At 38.8% G+C, this 13,370-nt stretch overlaps 1 protein-coding gene across 10 annotated transcripts in view; it reads left to right on the top strand.

Annotated features, from left to right (window-relative positions):
- Positions 1-13,370, top strand: part of Utrn (utrophin) — a 427,285-nt gene that overhangs the window by 386,887 nt on the left and 27,028 nt on the right. For all 10 annotated transcript variants that reach the window (XM_070010729.1, XM_070010724.1, XM_070010730.1 and 7 more), the window contains one exon: positions 9,575-9,711. In XM_070010729.1, the coding sequence (XP_069866830.1) occupies positions 9,575-9,711 (137 nt within the window). The remainder of the gene's footprint in view (positions 1-9,574; positions 9,712-13,370) is intronic.

Below are 13,370 nucleotides of genomic sequence, written 5' to 3'. Positions count from 1 at the left end.
TATGATACTGATATAAAACATTCAGATGAAGAAATGGAATGGAATTACCTTCCCAAGGAAATTATTTTGAATTCTTATTTCCCCCCAATATTCTATAATCCAAATTTGGACATTAATAAAATTATTTCATTAGGCTGAAAAGAATGTCGTTAAGAGACAGCATAAGATTTACTGTCTGTCACCCTACTCCTTCCATTAGTCCAAATCCTACCTTTTCACAAAAACAGCTCAGCTCCTCTTACTTTGTAGATGAAGTCTTCACAACTTCCTTTGAGTTGGTACTCAACTACCTTTGAGATGGTACTTCCTGGTGGGAGCTTGTAACAAAGTGAAAGATTACATCATTAGCCACAAAGCAAAGAGGTGGAGGAAGAAATGAGGTCCCACATCCAATCGTGGAGAACACACCCTCCACAAATGAAATACTGGTCACCACGCCACTCCCCTTCCCAGCTGCACCATGAAAATTCCAGCACATGGACCTCTCCAGGACACTCCTTACTCGGGCTAGCTTAGTCTCATGTGCTGCTTTATCAGACTCTTATACCTGGGAGGGTTTACAGTGAACAGAAAGGTAGCTAATCATTCTAGAAGCTGGAGGGCCCCTGGTTAAGGGCCTACTTGCTCATCATCCCAGGGTGGGAGGTGAAAGGGCAAAGAGAGCTTGTGTGTGTGAAAGAGAGAAGGGCCCCAAACTCACTCTGGTCAGGAATCCACTTCCTTGGTCACCAGTTCTCATGATCTAATCTGCTCTTAAACATCCCACCCCTTCACAGCATTTCACTGGCGATTATCTTTCCACCAGATACATATTAGGAGTGAGGATGGGGCACCGGTAAACCATAGCATTAGCGTTTCCATGGGGACTAGAGGTATAGAGAAATTGTGATGGACAGCAGAGTCCTTTATGTGGAGAAAGTAAATGAGGTTTTATAGCAGTTTTAGGAATAATTAAGCTTATGAATAAATAGCCAATTTTTCTTCCTGGTAACTTAATGTATTCACAAGTTGTAGAATACTGTCCCGAGCAAACTAAGGCAGAAACAGAGACAGAGATGACTGTCTTTCCACAGTGTCAGAATTCATTGAATACCAATAAATCCACAAACTATGTCAATGTCCTTGGCATTAATTTGCAGAGTACTACTGATTTTCCTTGGTTGACCTGAGCCAGTTTGCAGTTTCTTTCAACCTTAATTGCTAATATTAACTCTCAGGCCACACCTTACACTTTAGAAATATAAAGCTAATGAGATTTTGAAGAAAGGGTTAAAGCAGCTGTAGGACGTAAAGCAGTCTTGGCTGATGACTAGAGTAAGGAGTTTCCACAGGTGGTTAGATGAGATAGTAGGAACCTAGTTACTGAGCTGTTAGGCCTGGTAGTGTCACAACTCAGCTGCTTTGTACACAAAGCTGATTCCATGCTTGCTGGACTGGTCTGATGGCAGTTCAGGTGGGTCAAGAGAACATACTAGCTTAGCTGAGAGCCAGAGACACAGTCAGAAGTTGATTGCTTATAGATCCGACATACAAATGAGATTGTATGATGGGTTTGATGCTCTAAATACTGAATATCCTAATGAGAAGTATCCATTCTTGTCCTTCCTTTGATTTGCTTTTCATGAGAGAGTTCCATGATTCCTGGGTCTGGTATGTTGTATAGATTCATGGGTCCTATTTGGGGGATATGGCTCTGCTACACCCATGTGTCCATATATTCCTGACTTAATTTGCAGAGTTCATAGGTGGTAATCCTTTATTTGCAGAAATACATTATTTATCAGTCTCTCCCATGGTTTATGCCGGACAGATGGTGGTTGTTTACTTGCACAAACAAGAAGTAGAGTCCCTTGCCTCATCATCTGCACTCAAAATGGAACAAATTGCTGTCATATAAAATGGAATCGTGCAGGGCAAAGCACAGCCTGAGAGCTACTGAGAGCTACCGTTTTGTAAGATGGAGTTACTTAGAGCCCACAACAGCTTGATCACCACACATTCTTAGACTGCGTCCGTATCGTGGCTATTGTGAATAGTGCTGCAATGAAAATGGAGGGGAGGTACACAAATACATCTTTGAGAGAGCAATGTGATTTCCTTTGGATGTCTAGCCAGAGGAGAATTTTCTACATCATTCATTTGATGGTTCTATTTTTAATATTTAAAAGAACTTCCAGACTATTTTTCATAATGGTTCCATCAGTGATGGTAATCTTTCTTTATGTTACACTGAGAAAGATGGATTCTGCATGATTTATGTATAAGAGTTCTTGCTGACAGTGAGAAGGAAGAGGATGGGGTTAAACGCTAAGAGGAACGGAAAATGTTTGGAATAGCTTAGGGTCAATCATGAGTCACCATGAGATGAGTAAAGATTGCTACATTGCCAGAGTGCGACTGAGGTTAATTGGCACAGATTTGTAGCTTGTGACTCCATCTTTGCTCAGCAGCTTTAGAATTAAAAGATGGTAGATTTAGTTAAAGGCCAAGGAAGGGGAAAATTCACAAGTATTAGTGGGACTGAAGTTGATGTGGGCAGAAGAAATCGTCAAGAGACCAAAGGGCTGGAGATCAAAGTGATGGGAGAAAGAAAAGGTCTGTTCACATTAAAGATGAGGGAGGAAGGCTGAGAAAATTACAGCCAGTCAAAGGTAGAGACTGTGACCTGAAAGATATTTTGAGTGTTGATGTGGCCTGATGTAGCCATGCCCTAGTGTGTAATTAAGGTGAGACATGGAAGGCTTTTGAGTTAGGATAGCTATTTCAGAAGTCATCACTGTATCACTGGGAATGTACACCCCCATAGCAGTGGATGGGGGTGTACATAAAAGAGGAATGCAGTGGTTTTAGTAGATGATGCTAAAGACAAATGGTATGAAAGAAAGAAAAAGAAGTATCTCTCTCCCTATCTTAGAATCATAACTGAGGCTTCTAACGGAGGCTGATCAATAAGAGAAGAGCACACAGATTTATTTCATGTAAGTTGTGCTAGCACAAAAACTTCCACAATGAAATGAAGACCCAAAGAAACAAAGACAGTGTCGTTTCGTGCTAGATTTGATGAAGAGACGGCAGTGATGGAGAGGCAGAACTGGATCCAAGGGGTATGGTAATAAACTAGGGGAGAACTGAGGCCTGTGTTCAGGTTCTGCTTTGGGTCCTGGCTCTTCAAGGATGCCTTAGTTCATTTACTGCCACTATAACAGCTGATAGAGTAATTTATGAAGTTTAGATGTTTATTTGTCTCATGGTTCTGGAAGCTGGAAAATCTTAAGATCAAAGCCTGTATCTGGTAAGGGCATTGGTTGGAGTGGTTGGAGATACTACATGACAAGCTAAGATGAGATGGAGAAAGAACACAGAACAAGGATGTACTCAGCCACTTGATCAGGAACATATAGCTGCAATAACTAACACTCTGTGTCCTAACAATATTAAGCCATTCTTTGACATAATCACCTCTTCATTGGTCTCATGTCTCAGTTGTAACTCCAATTATGGGAGATTGTGCAGTTAACAATAAAGATGGTGGGGGAAGATGGATATTATCCTAGGCGCATCGTCAGAATTCCATGATAAAATGAGATTGAAGTATCATTTATGAACAACATGTAAGGGGATACATAAAAGAAAAGAATTCACCGTAGTAAGGATCTGAAAAAGTTAGCTAAAATGCGAAGGTTGTTTAAAAGACGTGTTAGGTGAGGATGAAGGAATAGAATATTTACAACATTTCATTTGCTAGATTAGCAAAGTCAGCTACTTCTAACATTTTAATTGCAAGATGGAATAATTATAATCTTTCCTGCTTTCTGTCTAAGCTTTGATTAGGACTGTTTTTCACTGATAGTCTTAGATTTTGGTGGGAAGAATGGAGGACAGGAAAAATCACCTTAAACCAGAATTTAAGTACATTTTTTAGCAAGTGCATATCTTGTGGCCCTTATTAATTCATTAGAAAGTATCCCAAATTTCTCATTGTTTATATTTCTGGTAGAATCACCATATCCTACTGAAAAATAGAAAACGTTTGAATTTGGAAATGAAAAGCTAAGTTCTGTCTTTCAGTTACAGATGACCTGTCATTGGCAACTATACAAAACAAGAAAACAATGAGCATAAAGGCTAGCACAGTTGTTTTGTCTGCTCCCTCCTCCTCTGGCCAACGTTTCTAATGCTAGGAAAATCGCTATAAGAAAACGCTGATTCATTCTTGGTTGAGTGAGTGTAGTTTGTTTTTGGCAGCCTTGCATCTTTAGATGTGATTTTGGGATATTGGCCAATATGCATAAAACCCAGCGCCATTACCATTTCTCTGGCCTCAGCATCCTAGACTGGTTTTTCAGCTGTCTGCTTTACATTGTTTTTTTTTTTTCTTTCTTTCTTCTTTTTCTTTTATTCAGTAAGTCTAGTGCATTTAGATTGTGTCATTAGCTTTTAAGGTAAGGTTTGGAGAAAATCCATCTTGCTTTGGATGACTTATTACCTTACTTATTCTTAGCCTCCTGGTGATTCTTTTAATGTTAATTTTATTTTTTGTGTATGTCATATTTTTCCATTATGACTTCTAAGGCTCTTCTGAGATTTTCTTACTGATTTCATCCTATCTATAGAATTCAAAGGTCTGTGAATTTCAGCTTGTTGAAAATGATGAAACTGATATAAAAACAGAGGTTGTTTTGCAATTAAAAACAAAGGTAATTACTGAGAATGGCCAGGTGCCAATGGCTCACACCTGTAATCCTAGCTATTCAGGAGATTGAAACCTGGAGGATTGTGTTTTGAAACCAGCCCTGAGCAGAAAAATCTGTGAGAGTTCATCTCCAATGACCCAGCAAAAAGCAGGACTACTCAAGTAGTAAAGCACTAGCTGAGCAAATAAGCTGAGGAACTGTGAGGCCCTTGAGTTCAAATCCCTACCAAAAGAAAAATTATATACTTAGAAATGTCCTACTTAGAAGTATTCCTATGTTCTCTCTGGAGTCTACTGACTTCTATATTTAAGACATAAACCTTATTAGTCAGGGTGCTGTTAAACACTGGTTTTAGTACTTACACCTATTCCAAATGGTAATGTTTTGATGTTCTATTCATTGCCAAATGATTTGTTGTTTTTGATAGAACCTTGATTTTTGCTTCCTTGTATTTTTCTGTATAGCATTGATTCATGTTGGCACTTAATAGTTAAAAATCTCCTTTTAAGAGTAAACATGTTAAGGAAATAGGTACCATCATCCTAGGTCATAACTTAAACAAAATAACCACTGGGAGATGGAAAACATGTGTAGTTTTGTTTTACCTTGGGTTCTTCATGCTTTGTTTAAATTGTTAGTAATTAGAATGGTGTGTTTTGCCTTTGAGGTATTTTTGCATCATTGTAAATAGTTGGTTACAAGGTGTTCCACTGTGGCTTTGTGACATCAATACTAGGAATCTTCAGATCTGAAGTCATCCTAAAGCACTTTATTTAAGGGCCTACTTGCTTGCAAATACTGTGGTAGTTAGCATTTCTGAATTCTCTATTAGTCTGCACCTTAGTCTTGCTTTTGTCACACATTTGAATGAGAAGAAAAGACCTTTCTGCCACCTGTCCACATGTTTGAGGCTCTATGAGGTGTCAGCATTTAAGTGAAGAATAATATAGTTTGACATAAGGAACAGGGAGAGAACTCTACATGCACTTATATGTAGCTATACAGACCCAAGAAAAACTTTAAAATATGCTATTTTGTCCATATTTGTTCTCAAGGAATAAAAACTAAGTACCCCTGAGTAGTTTCTCAGAAAACCTAAGAATAATCTTGCAAACCATGATGGTTAGTAGATTGAAGAGCAATAATTTGTAAGGTCCGAGTCTCTGCCACCTCCACTTCGAGTAAGGGGATTCATAGACTCTCCTACATCCTGCTTTCCCACCAGGAAATAATTTACTCTTTTATGGCATACTTGTGCCATTTAAACATTGAGTCATTTGTGTAGTAATGTGTTCCTTTCCATTTCCCCTTCCCATCATAATTGCATTAGCTACCTGCTTTTAAAAAATGTGAACAAAGTATTATAGCTAATGTAAGACAGATTTGAATTTGATTATATTCATAATGGTCCGTGGGTGGTCCTCTTTTTCTGTTTTCTTTTCTTTTCTTTTTAACCAAACCATCGCATTAGCACTATAAAATAGAGAATTATTAGGACCTAACATTAGGTAGCAAATTAGACCGATTGTGTCTAAATATTTTAACACTTTTGGTGCAAAAGTATGCTTAAGTCAAATTTTTGGCCCTATTCCATCAAAAGAATTATATCCATCTAAGCTGAATGTAATCCCTGGTTGCTGAGGGATGAGTTATTTTCCACATTTTCTTTTAAGACTTCATAAACTTTCTAGCACTACAGAATTAATACTCCTTAAATAACAGATTTGGTTGGTAGTTTTTCTCCTTCAATGTAAAAAATGTTGAGAAGATAAAAATGAGTAGATTCACATAAGCATTAGAAACAGTTTTAATTTCTGCTATAATTTTTTGGGTAACTGGGTATTTGTTGTAGTAAAAGAGAGGTGGAGAGAGATTATGTTTTGGTTTGATGGTTGGTTTTGCTTTGGTCTTCTATGTCCTAAATATATTTGAATAAAGAACACGATATGGAATTAGACTTAAACTTTTGAGCGAATTGTTTTTTTTTTCCTCTCAAACAAGAGTCCATATAGGAACACAACTATAGATAAGCTAGGAGAACATTATGTTCAGTTGACAAAGCCAGTCATCAAAGTCCACACACAATGTGAACTTATGTCCATGAACATTTCAGAAACAAACAAACTCATCGATGAATGCTGGGCAAGTTTTAAGGGCTGTGTAGTGTATGTGGAGTTCCTTGTTTAAGTAATGAACAATTTACTCTGTAATTAGACAACGATGAAAGTTACTCCACTCTGTGAATATGCTAATGATTACTAAATAACCCCGAGGCATATCAGGTAAGAATCTTGATTTGGGCACCTGGTCTTTTCAACAACCTAAACAACTCAGGGTGATAAACTGGAAACGCAGATATAAAACCAAGCTTGAAAACCACTGGCCTAAGAGATAAAAATGTTACCAATGCTGTGTTTGGAGATGGCCAAAGTAAAAGCTAGAATACATGGCTTCATTTAGTAGTTCTTACTAACTGTCCTAAGAGCAGACAGAGAAATGATTGGGTCATACATAAATGCTTATCCTTACACAGAATCTTCTTTGCTTTGCATTTCTAATGTAGAAAGTATCTTCCATTTTTCCCTCTGCACAAGATAATAAAGAGAAATATATGAGCTTGGCTGTCTGTAGTGTGATACTCAGTGCAGAAGGGTGAATGTTGTTTGCTTGGTTTATTTCCCAGTCCTAAGTATTCCTTCTGTGAACAGTCCCTTCTTTATCCTCGTCTTTCTTCTTTTCATTGTTCCTATCCTGTCCAGTAAGATCTTCAAATCTACAAGCCACCATTGCTCATAGCAACCCCGTTCCTCCAGAGCTACCTTGAGCTTTTCATTAGTAGCTTTTCACTGGCACATCTGGTTCATAGTTTGGATGATCTAGATCTCTGTAACTTCAGATGATTATAGTTTATTTTCAGCTATTCAGAAAAAAGCTTGACATTGTGAATCTAATGGCAAGTCCTGATGAGAGCAGGGGCTGTCCGTGCTGGACATATTTGTTTAAATAATTTGACAATTGATTAAGTTTATTATAAATAGCTTGGGCTTATTCAGACCTCTTTTCTTGTTTAGCAAGCCTAGAAAAGAATGAAAAGTTTCCCTTGTTTATTAGAAGCAAACATATTTAGATGGAAAGGGAGCAGATAGAAGGTAATGTAGCTCTATGCAAGTTCACACAGAAAACTGGTTATCTACATGCAGAGGACTGAAGCCAGACTCTCATCCCTCACCTGTAGCAGTACCAACTGCAAAGGAGCAAAGATCTGAATGTAAGACTCTGGCTTTGAAACTACCACAGGAAGATATAGGGAAAGCCCTGGAAGATAAAGGTACAGGTAATTCTTTTCTGATGAAGACATTGTAGCTGTGGAAAGCAAGAAAGGACACATCAAATTAAGAAGTTTTGGCCATCAAAAGAAACAATTACCAGAACTAAGAGACACCCCATACATAGAATGGGAGAAAATCTTTTCTACCAGTTCAACAGATAATGGATTAATATGTAGGATACATGAAGAGCTTAATAGATTAGCAATAGAACAAGTAATGCAATTAATAAATGGCATACAGACAGTTCTCAGGAGGAGAAATATGAATAGCTAATAAGTCCATGAAGAAAGTTCAACCTCCACAGCCATAAAGGAAATGCAAATAAAAATAAGTATATGTCATATACATCTTAAAGTTTCCATTTCCTAAAACAAGTTAGTGAGTCTTAGACATTCTTGCCATGGAGGAAAAGAGAGAGAGTGGAGACCAGGAGCACACAGCGGAAACTCTGCCTATCATTCAGGCTATAACTGGAGGAAAATCTTCTTTATAAAGATATGAGACTGGGGCATATTCAATGGTAGGCTCAGCAGCAAATTAGAAGGCATCATCAATGTGTTCATTCAGTTTTGTAATGAGTCTTTACATATATCTTCAGAAGGACTAAAGTTGGTGATACATAGAAAACTGGGGCTTTGAGAACTATTTGTGGGAAAAGATAAGGAGAAACTACTACAAACTCAAGTCGGTGGCAATTTCAGCACATCTCAAGCTAAATGATTATGAAAACTAATCATCTTGAAATGTCTAAGGAAACGATAATGTTGTCCATCAACACTGACAATCTATTCTATGTCTGCATGGCTGGGAATTATGACACTAATTCTACATCTGCATGGCTGGGAAAGGACAGAGAGGATTCTTTCCAAGGCAGCCCAGTGTGGGGCCTGTTCTCTCTTGGCTCTTCTTTCTTCCTTTCTTCCTTTCCCTTTCCCTTTCTCTTTCTTTCCCTCTCCTTCCCTCCCTCTCTCCCTCCTTCCCTTCTTCCCTCCTTCCCTTCCTTTCTCTTTTCCTTCCTTCCTTCCTTTCTCCCTCCCTCCCTTCTCTTTCTTTCTTCCTTTCTTCCCTTTCCTTCCTTTCTTTCCTTTCTTTCTCTATTCTTCTTTTCCAGTGTGGCTGTCAGCTGGCTCATATGTACTAGAATGCATGTGGAGCACCAGTGTGAGCAGTCTGCTGTCCTCATTTCTCACCTTTGTTAAACAATACCCAGAGTATTTTACCCTGTTGCCACCATGCAGTTCATAGCAAATCATTTGTGATAGGTCTCAGCCAGTGCCATTTCCAAAGCTAAGCTTCCTTCCTGGCCCAAGTTGAGAAATAGTGGGAACTCTCTATGCCATATTTTCATCAGGAAATAAAAACAATAAACTCCTCGGGATATATTTGGTGATGAGTCCCCACTGCTATGTGTTTTCATGATATGTATTGTATCTTATCCCACAGAACGTGGTAAACTACCCCCGTGGTCTGGCATCTAACTCACTCCTGTTCTGATTTTAGTACAGTTACTCCTTCAACCTTAATGAGAATTGTCGCTTCTTACCCTTGTAGACAACATCTGGAGAGGATGTGCGAGACTTCACCAAGGTGCTGAAGAACAAGTTCAGGTCAAAGAAATACTTTGCCAAACACCCTCGGCTTGGTTACTTGCCGGTCCAGACAGTTCTCGAGGGGGACAACTTAGAGACGTGAGTTCAATTTAAAACGAATATGTATGATATTGTCTCTATCTGTTAGGTGGTACTGGGAACTTTACTGAGGGCCTTGCACTTGCTAGGTAGAAGCTCTACCCCTTGAGCCATGTTCCTGTCGTTTTGCTTTTAACTTGTTTTTCAGGTACTGTTGTATGCATTAGCCAAGGTCTGCCTCAGACCTCAATCCTACAACCTCCTCTGAAGCAGCTGGGATTACAGGCATACATGACCATGCCCCACCCATGGCTCTTTTATGTGAAAATTAGCAACACCAAAGAGAAATCATTTGATATCCAAAAGATGTGTGTCCTGGTAAAAATGTTCATTTTATAAGAGGTTAAGGATACAATTTTTTTGGTTTTTTTGTTGGTTTTTTTGGGGGTCTGGTCATGGGGCCTGAACTCTGGGCCTGGGCGCTGTCCCTCAGCTCAAGGCTAGCGCTCTACCACTTGAGCCACAGCGCCACTTCTGGCTTTTTTCTTTTTTTCTGCTTATGTGGTGCTGAGGAATCAAACCCAGGGCCTCATGCATGCAAGGCAAGCGCTCTACCACTGAGCCACCTTCCCAGCCCCTACAATTAGTTTTCCAGCCAGGAGTTTTCATTATTTTTTTTTGATGATGTCACAACTGAACGTCCAGGTCTAATACCTTGAATGTTTCTATATTGGTCAACTCTTGTTCTGGTTCATCTTTTTTCCTTTTAAAAATACTTTCATCTGGGGTGAACAAAGGAAGGCATTAGCAAGACTCTGCCTCAAAAGTGAATGAAGGGGAAGGGGAGGGAGGAGATAAGGAGAGAAGGGATGGTAGGGAATAAACAAAGGAAGGGATAACAGTGCTCCATAGGAAATATACTCATTACCTGGCTTACTCGTGTAACTTGTGACCCCTCTCTACAGTACCTTTACAATAAAAAATATCTATTAAAATATAAGGTAAATGAAGGACTAACTACAGTAAATGAACAAATAATAAAAGTAAAACAAAATAAACAAACAAGATAATGAATGCATAAGACCAGCCAGGTGCCAGCGGCTCACACCTGTAATCCTAGGTACAAAGGCTGAGATCTGAGGTTTCTGTTTTCACGCCAGGCCAACAACAAAGCCAAGAAATTTTCATCTGCAATTAACCTGCAAAAAGCTGGAAGTGGAGATGTATCTCAAGTGGTAGGGTACCAGCGTTGAACAAAAGAGCTCAGCAAAAATGTGAGATCCTGAGGTCAAGCATCAGTACTGGCGTGCATGTGTGTATGTGTGTGTGCATGCATGTGCATGCGCACGCACACACACATACGTTAAATACCAGCATCAGTACGCCTGCCAAGACCATTCTCTTGGGCTTCATGTGGAGAAAATGAGCTGGTATTGCAACTTGTCCGCAGGGTGGCAGTTAGAGAACAATAAAGTTTTGGCAGAAGAAAAAACCCTCAGATGAGCATAAAGCCTGAAATTTTCTATTTCATGAATAGAGAAAATTGCAGTATATGAGTATGGATTGAGTGAAATTTTTGCCAAGTAGAACTTTCTTTTAACTTTCAAAATTCATAGTTCATTTTATTTTGTATGTGAAAAACAATCAGAAAACAGTAATGATGTCATTTGTCCGGATGATCTATGCTTTATAGGTGTCAAAATAGCAAAATAGATGATTTGGCCTACTTTCTTTCTTAAAGACCAGGAACTTTATGTGTATTTCTCTTTTACATGACTAGGTTCATATATATAACACACAACTAGAGCATGGAAAGCAATTCAACTTTTCCAATAGCTAGTGGACATCAGACTATACCCTACACGTTCTTGATTGTTTCTGTGGTATACTTTACAGCAGATTTTATGAAAATGATATTCCTTTAAGGAGAACTATTTAAATAACTTTTGGAAAATCAAATGGTTGGTTCATTTGTTTGTTTAGTGAATATGCTTTTTGCCTTTTTCTTAAAAGGTTGTATGCTAATCATTATTTGTTTTAGTACCACAAACAGTCTTAACTGTGCTGAACACCTTATGAAAAATTGTTACTTCTATCTGTATCAGAGCCAATTAACCTTTGGGCTGGCTATTTGGAGCACAGAAGTATGCTTGAATTTATGAGATAATTTGATAAGTTTGAACTGAGCTATGTGCTTTGCACTCTTTGATACACCATTGACACCCGTGTCCCAAATATCTACAAGGTTACTGTGAAGCATACAGAGAGACACACATTTAATGTTCCTTTTGCACATTTGTATTAGGCCTCTTGATGTCAAAATAGTCATTGGCATCAAGCATTCAATTCTGAGTGACTCTTTTAGAGGAAAAAATTAACAGAGAAGAAATACCAGAAAATGTGTGCTCCACTTTTGAGGCATAAGGTGTAGTACCTCACCTTGCTTAATGTAAATTTTCAATGAAAAGGAAACAAGGGCGAGAAAGAAGGAAGTATAGGCTTTGTGGCACATGCTTGGAACCCAGCACTCAAGAGGCTGAGGCAGGAGGGTTGAATGTATAGCCTGGGCTGCATAAGTAAGGTCCAGACTAGCTTACCTGGCCACATAGGGAGACCCTGTCTTAAAAAGAAGGAGAGGGGGAGGAGGGGAGAAAGGGAGGGGGGAGAGAGAGAGAGAGGAGAGAAGTGAGAAGAAGGGAAGGGAAGGGCAGGGAAAAGAAAAGAAAGGGAAGAAAAGGGAAAAGAAGGAAAGGGATTGAGTCACATGCCAGAGCCCTACTGGAAAAGATTTATGGATTTATGGGGTACTGGATATAATGAGATATAATGAGTGGGTTTTCTTCATTTTAGAATCCTAGCTGAAACTCCAGATTTGTTATGGTTCATTTTTTCTGCTGAGTCTTTTCTGGTACAGGTACACTTAATCTTCTGGTGTAACAACTTGTATGAGTAGTTAGTTAAAAAATATTGATTTTCTTTATTCTCCTATTTGTAGGAGGAGGGCATTAGTGAAAAGCCAGTGAAGCGGTAAAGGGCTTGAAGTTGTTTATGGGGCCTATTGCATTTTATTTGGCCTCTTTTTGCCTTTATCCTTGCAAATCGCAATGTTTTATCTTTTGACCAGTAATTATATGTGCATTCATGAAAAGGATACATAAGTGAACGAGTAATTACTAAAAGGAGTAAACATATCCATGATAACGTTTATTCATTTAATTTTATAAGTATATATGCAAACCTTTCTAAATATAAGCAAGTAAAATTAGAGAATGTACTGTTAAAAATAATAAACCTGACAAACTAAACAAGTGGCAACAGGTATTTGAGAGTCATGAGAAATTATTGGCTAAAAAATTAGGTTTGTTTCCCTGAAGATTAAAAAAAAAAACAAAGTGAAATAGCTCCATCTCTGGTATAGCACATGTAAGTTTCATAGCTTCCTAAAGATCTGAGGAAATGTAATTGTGAGGTGAGCACCCTGGATTGGAGGCAGGGACCTGAAAGTCGAATAAGGCCAAATACAGAGTGTTTGATGATCTCAGAGGAGGGGGAGAGTTTCTGGGCATTTTTCAAAACCCGGATGTATGATGGCTGGAAAACAAGGCCGGGAAGCTAAGCACAGTGGAAAGAATGAGAGCAGAGAAAGCAATGGGAGCCAGACCACAAAGGATGAGCCAGGTGTCTTGAGAGGATTTGAGGAGCCAGGGAGAGTTCCTTTG

The sequence above is a fragment of the Dipodomys merriami genome, unplaced genomic scaffold, assembly GCF_024711535.1.
Source record: "Dipodomys merriami isolate MVZ:Mamm:240054 unplaced genomic scaffold, mDipMer1.0.p SCAF_8, whole genome shotgun sequence".
Classification (NCBI taxonomy): Eukaryota; Metazoa; Chordata; class Mammalia; order Rodentia; family Heteromyidae; genus Dipodomys; species Dipodomys merriami.
Note: the sequence above shows the minus strand (reverse complement) of the source record. Positions and strands in the feature narration are given on the sequence as shown.